The sequence below is a fragment of the Thermobia domestica genome, chromosome 16 (genome assembly GCF_964235325.1).
Source record: "Thermobia domestica chromosome 16, izTheDome1.hap1.1, whole genome shotgun sequence".
NCBI lineage: Eukaryota > Metazoa > Arthropoda > Insecta > Zygentoma > Lepismatidae > Thermobia > Thermobia domestica.
The window spans coordinates 39411404-39429918 of record NC_137469.1 but is presented as its reverse complement, the minus strand read 5'-3'; the positions used below and the strand labels follow the sequence as shown (position 1 = coordinate 39429918).

Genomic DNA, 18515 nt, shown 5'->3' with positions numbered 1-18515 from the left:
ATAAATGAGGCAATAATTTCTTCCTCTTTAACATTTTCGTACACTTTGCTCATGAACTTCTTCTTTCTTTCTTTCTTTTGCTGCTTTCCAAGGCGTTGTTAGTCACTGATTTTCATCCATTTTGACGAGGAAGTCTTTCAGTCCTTTCCTTCTTATTATAAAAAAAAAAAAAAAAAAAAAAAAAAAAGCTCGTAACGAGTCAATTGAAGAAAGTTTTGATGGAGAAACGGAGCGCAAAATTTGTTACCTAAAAAGATGCAAATGAACTTCCCTTCTTCACCTCTCCTGTCTCCGGCTACCTTCTTACAAATCACTAACAGCCAACACTTGGAGGATTAATTATTGAGTTTCTGTTCAGGTGGTTGTTCTCCGTCTTTGCTTCCTCCTCTCGTGTCTCCTCTCTTCCAGTAGAGAACTCCTCTAACATTCAAGGAGATAAGTTCTTTCCCAAAGTGACAGGCAAAATACGGTACAAGAAAATGTTTTTACTACAGTGTTTGAATAAGGGAAAATTCATGTCTGTAGTAGAGGCTGTGAAATCCGATGAAATCAAAAGTAGTAATCGACTTTTACTATTTTCGATTTCAATACAGATATTAGATAAAGATGTTAAACCTATTCTTGAGTATGTATCAACATTTGCTTCGCCTATCATAAGCTGGGTCTGTTACCCTATTCTTATGGCCGGTCCGACACTTCAATTATCCGATACTTGTAACAATGACAGAATGCTTATATTGCTCCTTCACCCTAAGAACCTTACACTATCCCCCTCCCAAAAGGAGGTAATGGATTAAGTCCGTCAAACTCGGCAGCCCTAGTGTTCGAATTACCAGGCTCTAGACTGGTCTCGTGCTAGAGAGGCTCCCAGTTCTACCTACTGGTAGAGGGAACCTCCCTAGCAAGTAGTTTAGTGATTGCTCCCAAGCGTTATAAAGCAAGCTCTACTCCCCCTACCCTCCGTTGGCGAATAGGATCTCGGAGTTATCGAATCCCACGATATGGCTACAGCCCGGCAGTCCAACCCAAAATCTGGAGTTCCTGGCTGACTCGGCAGGGGGGAGGCTTGAATTCCGGCCCTGTTTACCTTCTTATCGTTCAACAGCGCCAAGAACAACTAACTGAAATAGTTCTCTGTCTAAATAAGGATGTCAATTAACCTAAGAATATCGATACTTGTTTGATTTATAATAAAAATCGCAAATAACATAAGAATATCGACATTTTGATTTAATTCTCAGTAAAGATCTCAATTAACCTAAAAACGGGGCCGGTGTGGCTTAGTGACAGAGCGTTCACCTCTGGTGCATGGGGCCCTTGGTTCGATCCCAGCTCGCGCGAAGTGAGATTTGTGGTGGACAAATATCGCATGAGTGGGTTTCTCGTGATTCTTCTGTTTCCTCCCACTTTCTTCATTCCACTTAATTGCAAATGTCTGTTAGACGATAGGGCTTTTCAAAGAGAAGTGGATGACTAGAATTTTGTTTAACAACATTGTACATTAATTTTATAATATTTATGGATACTTCATACCGAAATCCAGCTTCTTTACAGTATATTGCGTATACTAACTGCAATACCGTGTGTCAGGCCTATAAATCCTGCGTACGCACCTTTGGCGCTGGAGACCCGGGTTTGATTCCTGGCGGGAGCTCATGTGATTCGGATTCCACGTTAATCAGTAGGTCCACGGTCTCATATAGCCTCGCTGTTAAACGGGACGTTAAACTTAAAATCAACTCAACTCACTTAAGAAAGTTGAATCTTATTGCAGTTTACAAACTTGCAGCTACGTATATAATATTTGTAAGATGAACTTTGTGTGTGTTTATGAATATTTTACTTCTTTTTAAAAATAAAATCAGGCCATCTTGCAAGGTAAGCCTATCTTCTTCATGTCCGTTGACCTAAGTTTTCTTGTTTTTACTCATCACAGCAATAAATGCAGGTAATAAAAATGAAATTTGTTCTTATGCGTAAAAACCAGTTGCTTGACATCGTACATACGTACGTGCAGTGAAAAAGCAAGAAAAGCTACTTTCAGCGTAAACAGTTTCTTTCGCCTCCTCTTCCTTCAAAGCTGAATTCATATAAGCTTTTCAGTTTTAAGCCAAGTATTCTCCCGAAGTCTTGTACTTAGTTTTTCTTTCTTTCTTTCTTTTTTTTTTTTTTTATTAGTGCTGTATAGCCGAACCACACGATTTTTTTTAAAGTACCAAAATGTAATACATTTGGTTACATTACATTACCTTAGGTTATGTTACATCGGGCTAGGTTAGAGTCAGTTATCTTTAAAACAGAGGCGTCTAAACCTCTTCAAATTTTTAATAAAAATTACTATTTACGTACAAATACGGCGTCCGGATATATGACAAAGACAAAGAACACAAACCAACCAAACTTGTGCTAGATGACCACTAAAAAAAAAAGCACGAATGCTACCTAACCGAGTCAAGTGAGGGCCAAGCTGGTGAGTCCTCGCAAGGGTGCGTCCAGAGATCGGGCGCGTCAGCGACGGTGAGTATATGCGTGAGCAAGGGCAGTGAAAAAGGTGGAGTTTACCAATGATACGAGTTTCAATAGCACTTGTCATGCTTTCATACTAGTAACACTCCACTTGTAAACAGTGCACCGTGTCTCTCACTCAATTTAACAACTGACGCTCGTTGTTTTTATTTTTTTTTATGTATAATTTTATAAAACTCAAGCACCACGTCCATTTCCATACTTCTTTCTCGCCGCTAAATCATAACAAGGTATCTCTCCGCCAAATAGTCCCTTCCACCTCCACATACAGTGCCACTTATAACATCAGAAACAACCTACAACCACCACATTTTTAGTTTTTACTATTCCCCTCACACGGTCTTCCTAACAAATTAAAATAAGTTCTCCACTTCACACGGTAAATTTCCAAAAAAGAGACTGGCGATACAGCACTTACCTCGCCTTTTTAAAATAATTTCAATTTCTTTATTGAATAAATATGAAAACCAGAGATCGGGGTTCGATGTGTCACTGATTCATAAACTAGTTCTCTATTATTGTTATTACATTAAAAAGTAGGTTCATAGAGTTACAATGTACCAACAACTGTTATACACATGTATTGTATTACGACACCAACAATAAGTTGTGAACCCTGTTTCGCAAAATGCCATCTCGTGTTCACCTTCTCCACGAAGTAGCTATCTCCACTTTTGGTTACTTAGTTACTAACAGATACTTCCACCTTTCGTTCAATAATTATGATAAGAATGCAGCCAAGAAATTATTATTTATTCGGAAAATTTCAGAATGTCGAAACGCAATCCTGGAGTTATCTTCGAATCTAATATGTTCTTTATTTAAAAATCAATTAAGCTAAAAGATATTAGTTATTTGTCGCTGCTCGCATTTGTGTTTTAATTATTTTATTTTAAAATAGTATTCACGCCGCCCATCTTCGAATAGGAATAAAATTATACAAGAGAAATATCGTCGCAAGAGGACCAGTGCGGTTTTCTTTTCTTTTCTTTTTTCTTTTTTTTTTTCATGGTTGGACCTAACTTTGAATGCTCCACTTGGTGCAAATGGAACTTAACTCCATCTGTTTTCCTTGTCGATCATCTGTTGTAATGTAGCTCAATTACCATCTTATTAAAAACACATCTTTCTAAGAAAATAACATATTTGTCCACTAGCCTGTAAACCTACGAAAATGGAGTTACGTTTCTCTGGTTCTCATGCGACGATATGAGAAGTGGTATTTAAGTATGGAGAAAGGGTAATAACTTCTTTGATGGGTTTGTTTTGTCTTTGTGTCCTTCATGTGGGAGATAGAAAATAGCAAGAACTGCCTAGTGGATCACTGTCAATTAAAGTTCGTTGATAAAGATGATTATCGAGTTGATCCCAAGATATAGACAGTAAAAAAAAATTGGTTTTCTCATGTGGTCAGTCCTGAGAAATGGATATCATCCCTACTTCATAGACTACCCTGCAGTGCTGTTAAGATAAGCGGGTTAGTATAATATTCAGGATGCAAAATACTAATTGTCAATGGAATACAACATACAACGTTAAAATTAAAAGTTCTAGTTCACAAATCTGAAAGGCTTAAATATTTTTTTTTTTCTTTTTTAATATTCATGTAAAAATATTCATTTTCAAATATTCATGTAAAAATTCTTAACGTTATTCACACTAAGATAATCCAAATACCTTTTCCACATTGCTACTTTTTTTAAGGATAGTAACTATTAATAGATGATTGTTGTATTAAGGGATTTGATTATAAGAAACGGTCAAATTATTGGGCTCCCTGGAGGTATGTTCTCTCAGTGATAAAGCGCTTCCACTTGAAACAACGGGGCTGGTTTCGGTCCATGGTTATGATAATTTGTGATCAACCTCGTAGTCAGTTTCTTTTCTGATATCGTGATTTTCTAGCTTTGTGCTTGCATAATGCCGATTACGAAAGTGATATAAACCACAGCATTATATATAAATTGACATTGTAATAGCTATGTGTATACAATGCTTTTAATATTTATATCAGTAGCGGATCGTAGTCTGTACAAGCACCGGTTGCAATGTTGCAATATCAAAGGTATGTAGGTACGCGCAAGTGTTCCCCTCCCCCAGCATTCTTGAGTCCTATCCAAGAAATATTCAGGAAATATGAAGAGGAAAGTCTTTTAAGCTCTAATTGTATATTATTGATTAAATTATTTCTCGAATATTAATTTAATATATAAGCTATTTCCTTTTTTTCAAACAACCACTATCAATGTACGTTTATACACTATTTATATACAAAACCTCTACACTCATGTTATTGGACACGAGATAAATCGAATATATAGTATGTGCTGTAAGCCATGAATGATGGCGTTAATCCGAAAAGAAGAAAAAAAGCAAGAAAATTGCATGCACGCAGTTAAACAAAATTATTTAATTATATAAACTATGCATTATTTTAGAATGGAAGGTCTTTCTTCGATCTTTCGGGCTTCAAATTTTTCTATGACTTTATTGAAATCTGAAATGCTGCTCGCCAAGTTTCTCTGAATAGAAAGCATCGCTACCGCAAATATTTTCCGCTTTATTTTCTTTGGGGTCCAGAAACACCTCTCTCCTCCGACAATACGCATTTTGTTAGCATTTCTTTGTATAAATATACGGAACAAAAAGTCCATTTTCAGGAACCACGTATTTTTTTTGTCTGTAAAGAAGCATGAAATCTAAGATGTTTTCCTTTGAAAATTAAAAAAAAAAATAGTTTAACATTCCAGCAAATTAGGCTAAAGAAGACAGATGAGTATTGGAAGTGAATGATTTTATATTCATTTATGCTCTCCGCCGGAAATCGAACACGGAATCATGTGCACGAAGGACACAGAGCTAGGAATTAGACCCGTAGTAAGACATTTTCTTCTTGGAGACTCGATTGACCCCCCTTCCCCCCAGAATAGGATTTTTTTAAAAAATAAATCTTATCCCAAGAATTTTCACCTTTGTATTATAAATGTTAAATAAAATGTATTGACTTCGAACGACCGCCCCCCAAACTTTCAGCCTGGATCCGTCCCTGCTACCACCAGACTTATATTTGTTCTTTGCGAGTTTATGTTTTGTGAATAACTTCTTTCTTCCACGCGTCTGTATCTTCCTCACCCTATCAACTGAGTCAAGCGCTGCTAAGCGGAGGAATTCGTAACTATTACAGAAGCTGACCAGTTGCGGAAAAAATGCAACCGTAAGGGACCAATACGGGAAGATAGGAGCGTTGCAAGAATAAATCCACTTCCCCATGTTAAGAGATAGGAGCTCGCTGCCATATGCTCAATGTTACTGCTTCCAGTGGCAACGTTCGCTGCCACTGGAAAGGTAAATCTCTCTCTTTCTTTCCTTTTTTTAATTGACTTTTTTCAGAAATGCATCAATACTGTTTTGCGCTCAAGAGCAAAGGTTTATTTTTTACTGATACACTACTTTAACACTTAAAAATATTTTTAGTATTTAAAAAAATATCCGGTTGCACAACCATGCAACTTATAGTACCAGCCGCCACTGATTTATATACGCAGTAAACATGTAATTCAAATTTGACTCGCGTTGTTTACTAATCGAAATAATTGATTTCAAATAAACTAATGAGGATATGGTTAAGAAATTTGAATAAGTTATTTTCTGTTGTTGTTTGGGTGGAAGTAAAAGGCAGACCCATCTTGTGTTTACTAAAAGCAGCGAAAAGAAGGCTCTTGAGTTATTTACAGTATAAAGTACTGAAACGAGAAGAAGAGGGTGCGAATTTACAGGTTCGCAAAGTGCTCTTCATTAACAAGATGGCCTAAAACGAAGCTGTTAACAGCCTCAAGAACATAGGCAGCCAGGAAGAGCGCCACACAAAGGAGGGAAGAGTATCTCGTTTTTTTGCTATTTCCGTTCATAATTTTACGAAAAGAAATCCACATTAACGAAAAATCCAGCTTTTGCTGCTAAGAACATTCAAAGCGACGAGATCTCAAGGAGGTAACCAATACCGAATCTCTCTGCAGGGGTGGCAGCTTATGTTACTTTGTTTATAAAATTAACAGTGTTATAACAATGTTTCACAATAAATGGTGCTTTTTTCTTTACTTCTTGAATTCGAGGAACAATTTAATAATATAACAGTCGGGATTCATCGCCGCAGAAATAAGAAAATATATGCCAACCCTACCCAGTGGGGATCAATTTCTAATTATATAATTCAGTATTCCTAAAGAACAATGTCAACAACAATAACCCAACTTTTTAAATTAATGCTTTAACAATGAATTTCCTTCTTTCGAATGAAGTTCGGAGTGGCCAATATTCATAATTGTATTATTATTATTATTAATCTTTTTTCCGTCTTACAACAGTAGTCTAATAAAACATTGCTCTACCACTTCTATTTTGTTTGCCTAATGTATTAAACAGACGGACTGTTCCAATTGAATAAAATAAGTTCTAATTTATATTTGACAAATGTCTTAGATAACTACATTATATACATCTTACGCACTGTAAGCTAGACCGATGGTGATGTCCTATAAAACCCATCTCTCTTGTAGTTATAAAATCAGTTTCTCTTGTGTGGTAATTCCCCACCACATAAGAGAGATGGATTTTGTACCTACAAGAGAGATGGATTTTATAGGACAGTACCAGCGGGGAATTACCTATGTCCTGTGAAGGTTAATCTTACGTAATGGGCTGCGTATCCTCCAACTTCACTGGGTTTAAGTCCCATCCAGTCGTGAATTTGAGCCCACTTTAACACTAGATCCTGTCCTCCTTAACCACATTTTCATAAGGACGTAAAACGCATACCTGGATACTACGTGCTGTTTGGCATAAGAAATACATTTTTTTACAGTCAAGTGATTTGAATATAAAAACGTGGTCTCCCTTTATATATATAAATATAATATTGATTTTATATTTGCTGACGTAATATTGACTTTTTTTTGGTAGAAAGTCACATAGGCCCTTTCTATATATTAAAATGTTAGGTTTATGTTTATTTCCAAAGAAAAGTTTATATGTTTGTCTCCAATCCTTTCGACAATAAAATCTCGAAAAGCACAAGTGCTAGAAACGTGCCGTTTCCGCTGGTCGATTCCCAATTTTTTTTGTAGATTGTCCAGTTCTAATTGAATATTTAAAAACATGGCCATTATTTCTTTATTACATTTTTAGGAGTACACTGAAAGTGTTGAATTTTTTTTTTTTTTTTTTAATCGTCATAACCTATGAGTTACACATTCCAACACTACATAGTTGTATTCAGTTGTATATCTCTCAGGCGTTTGTTTCATGGCCAAATGATAATGAAAAACTAAGGATAACCATTTCTCCAGGCTAAGATGAATCTTTATTATTTGGAGTGTTTTGCCCAATGAACGCCATATATAAATGACATCATAATTAATTGTGTGTGTGTGTAATGTATTTGCTTATTCCATACTGCATGCAAGAAGAAAAAACACTGATCATGCATGAATTAGAAACTCCAACCGGAAGTAGGCTCAATCTTGCAAACGGTGCGAGATATTTAAAAAAAATACTCGAAAAAAATCTTCCCTTTACGGTACTCCTTGCAGATTTTTATCAAGACTTCTTTCACTTGTGTCTTGTAAAGGGACATGTACAGATGTTGTGAGGAATGACAAGGCGATTCATGCTCATGTGTGAATGATGCGCTATGTACAGAGCACAGGTTCAACTAGTGTTATTTAATAATATATATTATTACCAGAGCTAGCATCTATACGTACTAACAAGTGGCTTTATATGAGCTTACATATGGACTAAAATTTGGCAAAATATGGATTAAGTATATATAAACTTAACACATATAGCTATTGGATCCCTCCACCCGGAAACCAGAACGAAATTATACTACTGTACAGAGACCTCTTGCGATAGAAACACACAAATGTTTCGAGACGAGTCATCATATTCACGATGCTTTTTCTAGACTAAGCACCATCATTGTCTCCAACACTTATCAATTTGCTTTAGTTCACAGCCAGACAATGTTCCTTCAGAACTTCTATTTATGCCAGATTAAACCTAGTTTGGCCTCTTCTGGGTTAAAGTTATTAATACGCGCCTGATATAAAACAAAAGACTTAACCTTAGTACTTAAAATATGTACCTTTTTTACGTAAACAATACAAAAAGAACAAGCCTTTTATGGTATACATATAAAGATCAAGCGTTTTTTTTTCTTTCTTTCTTTAATACTTGTTCCCATGTCTTTCACTCACGTATCAAGTGTTGCGAAACAAGCGATTATCAGCCATTATGTTCAACCGCAATTTAGGTTCCAGACGCATATTAATTTTTTCGATCGTATTCTCTGGTATAGCTTGTGGCAATACTTAGGGTACGCGCGTGTATTTACTTAACGCTATTATCTGGACTTCAGTGCTACTTTCTTGTAACTTTTTTAAAACAGTGCGAGTAAATTTATATTTTTAATCCGTAATGTGATCAATATTTTGATAATTCCTAAGTTTCTCTCAACGAAACTGATTACTTTAGAAGTACTTCGGTTTTTCTTCTTATATTAAGTTTATAAAACAAATGTATTAACAGAAATGTTATGTTTACTGCAGTGAATAAAAATTAGATAATTCAGCTCTGTTTATTCTTCATTAAGAATAAGAATTCAATACCTACAACGGAAAGTAACTTGAAGATTCTTGTTCAAATTATATTGTAATATCAATGTATCGGATACACCATTCATTTTAAAATATTATTTCAATTGAATTTGAGAATTAATTGTGCTTTTTAATAAATTATACCTAGGTATTCTAATAAAAAAAACGTAACTCTTATGTTGGTAGAGAATCGTGCTGCCGTTACTGAAACCTGAAATGATGCTACTGGGTTATATTGATACACTTAAGATAGGACCAGGTGCTCGCCCAAAAATTTGTTATAGGGAGGGGTCCATACTTTGGGGGGGTTCCAATACTACAAGTCACTACGTCTATGTAGTACTGAACGGGTATTATTCTGCACCCGAAACGACGATAAGTAATCGTAAAATACTTCCACCTACGAATATTTTTAGAAAAAAAAAAAACACTGATAAGAACTAGATTGCTTTTATAAGAGAAAGAGTACAGATGAAGTGTAAGATCAAATGTTCATGCTCATCAATCATTTTACTGTTAAACAATTATAGTTTTATTGAGAAAGTATACAAATGTATGTAAGGATTTTTTTGGGGGGTCCGAACCCAGTGGATCCCTCTGTGGATACGCCCCTGGTTATGACATTAAGTCGGGGTCGACATCATATTTGGGGGGGAAGAATTGACTTAAGTTCACCTTGCATTCAGACATACATAACAAATAACTGAACGTTTCAGGGGGTCCTAATCCCCCTGGCCACACTGCCAGATGAATGCTAGAGTAGATACAAGAGAAGAAAGATGGCAATTTGTCCCCAAAACACTTTCCTTTCGAAAGGTGGTTTTTGGTTCTTCAAAGTAAATGCTTAGTCACACACCATAGTATTCAATATATATAATGTTCTTAATGAAGCTATGCAATGTGCGTCGACTTCGCTTCTAGGTTAGTCTGCCCCTAGCCGTCTTCCTCTCTTCCCGTTTTTACTGGAATGGTATATTACATTGTAACTGTTGTGGCCCAATTTTTAAAAAATCTTTTTTTGACTTGTTGGTTTAAAAGTTTTTTTTTTTTTTTTTTTTTTTTTTTTAATGTGGCAATATTCAGGGGAGAATTTTGAGGATCAGGTCTACCCTTTCGCCTTTCTCGCTGGCCTTTGTGGCTAGTTGCGTACGGGCGCACCTTTGGTGAACACAGCCCTAGGTTCGATCCTTGGTGGGGGGAACAATAAAATTTGACTCAATACGGTGGTTTGGATTCTACTTTTAAACTATAGGGTTATATTTTGTAGTTTTGGTGCTATAAAGGATGCAAAAACTTTAGTCCAACCATTCACCGTCCTCATTCCAATATTCTCAAGACTACACTAAACAACGCGTTCGGTTCGTTTCCCGCTGGGGGTACTCGGTGATCGAAAAAGTGTAAAAAGGTTTTTCAGGCGAGCCATCCTGAATGAGGTTTTCATGGATTTTCTTCATTCACAACAGGGAAATGCCGGGATGGTACCCAAATTATGCGTCCCAAGCCGCTTCCTTCCTTCTCTTTTCCCGGGTAGTATTCTCGCCAATGGACGCCATCCTTCATACGTGACGGGCCAATTGGCCACAAATGCCGAAAGACCAGAAATCTAAATCCTAAATTATACTAAACAAAACAACAAAGTAATTTTCAAGTCTCCTGTAGGTGTTCGTTTCTTTTTTCTTTTAATGCGTTTCCGAATTCGTTTCTTCTGCATGTACCAGTACGTACTGAATTATATAAAATATGACATGTACCGAAAATAACTTTAATTCCATTGAATTACCCTCCTCACATGTTCTCGAAAGATTACGAGGAAAGATTAAGGGTTCTTGTATGAAAAGACGTGACACGCTTAGAATAAGAATAATAAAAAGAACTGGTTAAAAAAAAAAAAAAAAACTTACCAAACTAATACTACAGTCTGTATAATACTGCAGTCAACACGCTGTCTGAAACTAGAGCTCTTCCAAGAAATCTACACGGCAAATGAATTCTGTCTAGCGTAGCCGTCATCGACAATGCATCGACCTTTTTAGCATTAGAGGAAGATTTTTTTTTTTTTTTTTTTTTTTTTTTTCAAGCAATAATTGTTTGATGGAATGTGGAACACTGCATGGTCGCCTTGTGAGAATATTCTTTCTCTTAATAAGAAAGTAACTTGAAACAAAAATTGTTTGAATCTGTCGCCAGTCACATGGCTTTGTTTATCTGTAGTTTAAGTTGCGTCATCCAACAGCATCCTTCTTTTTTTCTGTCTCCACCCGCCTTTGTTGTGGCGGGTAAAGATAGTTCGTGCAAAAATTATAGTATAGTCAGTGCAGGAAAAGAGCAAAAAGAAAAGTATCCAATCACGTTCTTTCCCCTCGAAACTCCGTAGCCAATCACTGACCTTCGTGCTGGTTTTCCTCCCATCGGCGATACAAAAATATGATGCAAGAGATCTCCTTTTCGCAGCTGATATTTTTTTCTTTCTTTTTTTAAAAAATTATGAAAACTGGGATGAATGTCGAACAACTTTAATAGTTTTCAAGTGACCAAGATGGGTGTCGGACGTTGTTGTTCTCTGGTGATGATGTGTGCATACGTCTCCTGTGTCATCTTTGCCCTCTTCGTGGCTGGGATACAGGCTGTTAGCCCGGAAGCTACATCTTCTGGTACGATTTTTTCCCCCTTCGGAAGTTGCCATCGAAGATGACCCCGCCATCGAAATATTTTTGTTTCTGGATGACCTGGATTTTTGGATGAAATGGGCGAGCGATTTTTTTTTTTTTTTTTTTTTTAATATTTCCATTTTGCTCTAGTAATTTTTTCCATATTGGGAGGAAATGTTTGTAAATTGTGCCTCTTATAATAGAAGGTAAGGCGTGTTAATTCCTTTTACCTATTTAGTAATTATGGTGAAGTTGATGTCAAGTGTGAAGCTCCAGTTTTACGATTCAAGTGTTGTAACCGGAAGAAATTAGCAATTTCGCGAGTTTTGTCCTCATGAACTGAATGGTATGTGCATTTTTTTTAAACCGAATTTAGAAACAGACAATGATTTTCAATTTTACTCGTGTATATTGGTTGATTATTTTATTTGCAAGAGTAGACTTATGCCTCCGAGATGGTCCCTTTATAAATTCCATAAAGATTTAACAATAGTCTTCGGATCTAGACCATGATATTCGTCAACAACTGAAAGTGTTAATACCGTTTTTATATGTTCACATAATTCCGTAACGTGTGAAACGATTCGAAAAAGTAAAGTGTATAAGTCGACCTATTTTATAGGAAGTTAGTGTCCTGTCTTTAGGTACCTACCTAAGGTATTGCGGGTAAGGAAATCAGAAAAGTGTAACAAACATTTTTAAAACAGAAATATTGCTGTACGTCATAAAAATCGCTAAGAGAAAAGTAAACTAATAAAATGCCCTAAGAAGTTGCTACTATCAATAAATAAATATTTTTTCTGTCTATGCCAGGTCGAACAAATTAATTGGAGGGCCAAGGTGGCTCAATGGTAGAACGTTTACCTCTAGTGCATGGGGGGGTCCCCGGCCAAGTTAGTTTGTGGTGGACAACACCGTGTTCGTGGGATTTTTCGCGGTACTCCCGTTTCTTCCCACTTTCTCGTTCTACCAATGTTTCCATTTATCATTCGCTTGCTATAATTATCGTTTTTCTTAACATAGAGGGCATAATTGTGGGTCGTTAAACTGAGATATTTCATTTCATTTCAAATTAACTGCGTATTAATTTGTTTGGTTTGGCACAGATTTATATAATTTTTAGCATTTCTTACAAAGAAAAGAAAATCAAAATATATATGACAGTGATTCTTTCCACGAAGTTTGTAAATACAGCATATCTGAAATTATAACTTATTTCATTTTTCAATCAGATAACAGATTATCCACGGTACCGTTGTGACTTGGTGTCAGTGGCGTATTTACGATTTTATTTCGGGGAGGGCTTTGCTAACTTTCGGGGGTGGGGCTTTGCCTGAAAAATATGAAAATTCTGCCAGATATTTCGTATACTTTACTATAGTAAGTGAGATTTGGGGGGTCTTAAGCCCGGAATCCCCCCTAAAAACGCCACTGCTTGGTGGTATAGAGCTCACTTGTAATCACTGGTAAATTGCACCAGATTGGCAAAGAACGACATAAGTTTTTTATCGCGCATTTTTTAAAAAAAGATTTTATCGAAAACTACGCATGAAAATTTACGCCCTAAGCATATCATTTTGTTTAGGGCGTTGATCTTGATTTGTCATGTCTTCTCTTGGGACAATAGCAGGCTAGTTGAAGAAAAACAAAATTAAAGTTTGTATTAATCATTATTTAGCGTTGTATTTTATTAAATGTCGTTATGCTCGTGTCATAATGAAATGCTTTGAGTAATGTATACTTCGGTATCAATTTTAATATGTGGCGTGATCGTCATACTGCACCGATCTTGAGGTTCCAAAAACAAGTTTTTCTCGACGACTACGCATGAGGATTTATTCATCCACACTATTTTGTTCAGGTCAGTCAGATCTATCGAAGTAGTACGTGTCTTAACTTTGGACTTTTTTTTTTTCATTAATCAATTATACTGCGCAATTAATTTTATCCTCACTAAATTTCAATAGTAGTAGTTTGTAGGCTTTGTATACATGTACTGTCAGCGTCAGAAGTTATTTTCCTTTTGATTAAATTAGTTTTCGTAAATAACTTCAGAATGGAAGAACAATTTTTTAGTACAATTTTCAGTAAATTAAATAAATTGTAACTTTCTGTACGTTCCAGTCATAACCACCGTTATTCCCAAAATAAATTTTACCCGACGAAAAGAACTTTTGTCGTTGACTGTACAGCAGATTATTCATTACCAAGAATGATCAAAATTCACAGATCAAAATGAAATATCAAGCAAACGGATCTCAAGGTGGCAGGATTGTAGGTGGTTCGCTTTTGTCCAAATAAAATGTATTACAGAACAGCAAGAATAGTAGGTTGCTTTATAGTGTCAAAAGATTTATTAAAGAACCTAAATTTTTGTCCAAAACTCTTTGTCCTTCGCTTCCAAACTACAATTTATTATTATATGTAATTCAGGGGCGTACCCACTGGAGGTTCACCGGGTTCGGACCTCCCCCAAAAATCTTCCTAACTCAACATATCTTTGTACACTTTCTCAATAAAATTATATTTGTTTAACTGGGAAATGATTGATGCAGCATGAAAATTTGATCTTACACTTCATCTGTATACTTTCTCCTATAAAAACATAATTGTATCATTTTTTTTTCTATAAATACACGTGAAAGTATTTTACAATATTCTATTGCTTATCGGTTTTTCGGGTGCAGAATAGTACCCGTTCAGTGCTACATAGACGTAGTGCATTGTAGTACTGTATCCCCTCCCAATAAAAATTTCTTAGTGCGCTCATTAATCTACCAAGCCTCGTCGGCATTTGTACATTAATTGCAAAATAGAAAAAACTTACTTCTAAACTTCACTAAATTTTAATATTACTTCTAAAGTTATAGTGTCATAAACAATAGATTATATTTTAAAGACAAGTTAACAGGTTTTAGAAGGTAGTAAATGATGTGTGAGATTCAGGCATATCTCCCTCCTGTTTAGATCATTAGATGGTATCGTCTACTTTCGCCAAATGGGAAACATTTTTATTAGCTAGAATGTTCTACGGACGACTCTACTCTTGTGATATTTGGGGATGACAGGAAAGTGCAGTTGCCTCCCCTCCCACTGAATTTGAGAAGCACATGTTTAATAAATTTTATACTAATATACCAATAATAATAATAATAATAATAAAAAAAAACATGAAACACGTAAGTCGATGGACAATCTTTTCTCTCGCAATATCTGAAATTACGGTACTGCTCGTAAAGAAATCAATCATTTAAAAGAAATTACTACATTGGTATGTTTCTATTTTTAAATTGTTAATTAAAATTCCCGTTGTTTTGTATTTATATAATTAACAAAAGAAAATAGATTTTTATAAAATAATTGAAGGTGATCAACATTATTGTATAATATATCTGTATAAGATATTAGGATTTGGATTATCTTTATCATTTTAAATTTTATTATGGTATACCTGTTTGAGATTCTCACCTATAGTATGACAGGAAATTCACTTGATTTTCAGCGAACTTAAAAATTTCGTTACTGAATTCTCTGTCTGTGTGTGTGTGTATTATTTCCGAATTTTTCAATTTTGAGACTCCATTCGATAGAGCATCAAAAACTATCTGAGAAGGTGATGGAATTTTTCGCGTCACTCTTACCGTTCCCGAGATATTTCCTACCCCTCCCCCCCAAAAAAAAACGTTCCGATTCCGGGAGATTTTAAGAGCCATCGAGAAGTCCTAGAGATATCATATTGGTGTTGATCAGTACCTAAGAGGTTGGTGAACATTTTGGTATCAAATAGTAAGCGGTGGACATTGGCCAACTGGCCACCGTTCCCCAGATACCGCCCCCCCCAAAAAAAAGTTCGGATTTCGGGAAATTTAAGGAGCCATATCTCGGGAACCATAAGTCATAGAGAGATTATATTTTGCGTTTTTTTTTTTTTTTTTAATTTTAAGCCCTCCATTTGAACATGAATCTTCGTAATACAACATATCGTAGAACGTTTTAACAGAACTTTTAAACAAAACATGCGAAAAAAATTAGTACTCAGGGAAATTATAAATGGATAGATATATTACAAGAAATGTTTAATCAATATAATAATAAAGTACATAGAACAATTAGTATAAAACCTGTAGAAGTTAATAAGAAAAAATAATTCTTTTTAAGTTCGTTCTGACAAAGCTGTTGAAGCATTCTCAACCTTTTTTTTTTTTTTTTTCAATTTTGGATTAATGTTCAATCCAAGGGGCTACAAGAACCATTTGTAGTCCGCGAACCACAGATTAATGAACACTGTTCTAATTCTAATACATTAAAACGTATGATTATTTCTCCTTTAATTCATCTCTGTAACAGCTCTGACTGTAACACATTAATAGTTTGGTTACTCGAGAGTTCGGTGTGCTGAAATACGTATTTAGGCTTCCTCGTTTTAGTATTCACAACCAAGATAAAGAAAACATAATTTTCGACCAGTAACAGTTTTTTTTCCTAGTTATGCAAACGAAGTTTTGATATTTTCCTATCCGGATGATAACAAGACGTGACCAGCGTTAGAGCGTCATAGTTCGCGAGTCCACGCCATAGATTGTAGCTAATTGGCACCATCTCTTATCTTTAGGACACACTGTTTATGCTTGGCTATACATATAAGTGTACTTTGTACCCTTCTGCGACCAAAAAGAACTTATCATCTACAACGCATGTTTTTGCCATTTTTTTCCTCCTCTTTCTGTTTTCCATAGACGGTATTACTCCTGTTTATGCAAATACAGCAACTAGATATGCGAGAAAGCATAACAACAATAATGAAATAAAATATTTTTAAAAAATGACACTGAGACCAGTGTTCATCAAACAGTGGTCCTCAATGTATGCCCTTATTGTTTAACCCTTTTAAATTATATCACCTATTTTTTAGGTGATAGGGTGGAAGCTTCATTATTCGATTAAAAAAGTACCAATAAAACGTTTTCCTCGTTTTTTTTTGTGTGTGTGTGTGTTTGTTTGTTTGTTTGTTTGTTTGTTTGTTTGTTTTTTAAAGCCTGGAGGCATTGTACGACACGTTACATACACTTTCGGCCTTTCTGCGTCGAGACATAGGGTGTGATGACGTTACAACTTATAAGAAAGCCTATTTTTATCATTTTTTTGACGGTTTACTTTTGTATCTAGAAGATCGAAATTTTTGCACACATTCAGTGCCTCTCTTAGTATTTTTTTCATATTTTTGTTTTCAGATCTCTGTATTAAAACATGGGTGGTCCAGAGGGGCAGAAACGTAAAATAAAGGGATATTTTTTTAAAACAAAAACTATTTTTTTTTGTGATTTTTTTTCCGCCTCAGATACATAATAGGGAAATATAAATGGTACCGTTTGAAAGGCTGTTCTATTCTGAAGAGAATGAGGTACAAACCATGATTCTAGGATAATTAAGGATGATACTGTAGCCAATGGTACCTACCCCCCCTGATGTCCATGACGCACCCCCCCCCTCAATTGCCTATCTGTAGGTGTTCTGCCTGAAAAAAATCTTTGCGATTAATTTTTACACCCTCTCAAACATATTTATATAGATTTTAACCCCCAAAATATTTCAATGACGCAGTTTGCGTCATATCCCCCCCCTTGTGGGCACCCCTGCGTGTAGCTGCACAAGTGAAAGTCTATTTACCTTTTAAAAAAGCCATAATTTGAAAGGGTTAAACATTCCAAAAGGAAAAAAAAAACTTCAAGTGAGCTACGTATTACAAAATATAGTTGAGAATCTCATACAGGTATAAATTAAACGAATAATACATAATACAATGTATTATAAATTCTAATATTTTGAGTGAGTTATAAAACATTCTAATATCTTTCAATTTTTCAAAATTATGTATTATTTTCTATTAATTACTAGAGAAGTCACGGTGGGTCAGTGATAGAGCGCTTACTTCTGATGCGCAGGATCTCTGTTTGATCCCCGTCCAAGTAAGTTTGTGGTGGTTAATGTCGTGTCCGTGAGTTTTCTCGGGTACTTCCGTTTCCTCCCACATTATCATTCCACCTTGCTGTCGACGCGTTCCGCCATACGCTTTCAATCAATTTGTACAGTGATCAGTAGGGGCAGGAGTTTTTCGCAATTTGAAATTAAATATTTCGCATTTGAAATTTAAAATTTTCGTATTTTGTCGCATTTTGAGATATAAAATTTCTCATTTTGTCGCTAAGTAAATTATTTTACAAACTCTAATAATATAAATTACACAAATTCTAATGTAAGTCCAATATAAGTAATAATCAATAAATCAATACTGCTACTTAGGACAATGAAGTTATTCTTTATGCAGTTACTAACAAACAAATTACTTCTTTCTTCTTTTACAAGTCCAAAAACTTAAAATACACTAGCACAATATCATCACAATTGCCATCACAAAACACCATACATTGTATTAGTTATACACCGGAAACATATATGCATGTAAAAACACATACATACAATACATTAGTGCAGTATCTTCTAGTATATCTCATCTGCAAATTATTATTCTGATGAAAAGTGCAGCATGTTGCATGTTTCAACATTTTCTTCTTTCATTTGTAGCTTTCTACCATTGATTACCAAGCTGTATTAAAAAAAAAATCCATTCACAGTCAGTATTCGTTATTGGAAGCCATATTACCGACAGGTACAAGTTATTTAAGTT

At 35.3% G+C, this 18515-nt stretch overlaps 1 protein-coding gene across 7 annotated transcripts in view; it reads left to right on the top strand.

The window, feature by feature from the left end:
* LpR1 (Lipophorin receptor 1) overlaps positions 1-18515 on the top strand; it is a 484208-nt gene that overhangs the window by 330248 nt on the left and 135445 nt on the right. For 2 of the 7 annotated variants that reach the window (XM_081742363.1, XM_081742364.1), the window contains exon 1: positions 11690-11833. The exons of the other annotated variants lie outside the window; for them this stretch is intronic. In XM_081742363.1, coding sequence (XP_081598489.1) covers positions 11719-11833 — 115 coding nt within the window. In that variant the 5' untranslated portion in view covers positions 11690-11718. Of the gene's footprint in view, positions 1-11689; positions 11834-18515 lie in introns of those variants that run through there. 7 annotated transcript variants of the gene reach the window in all.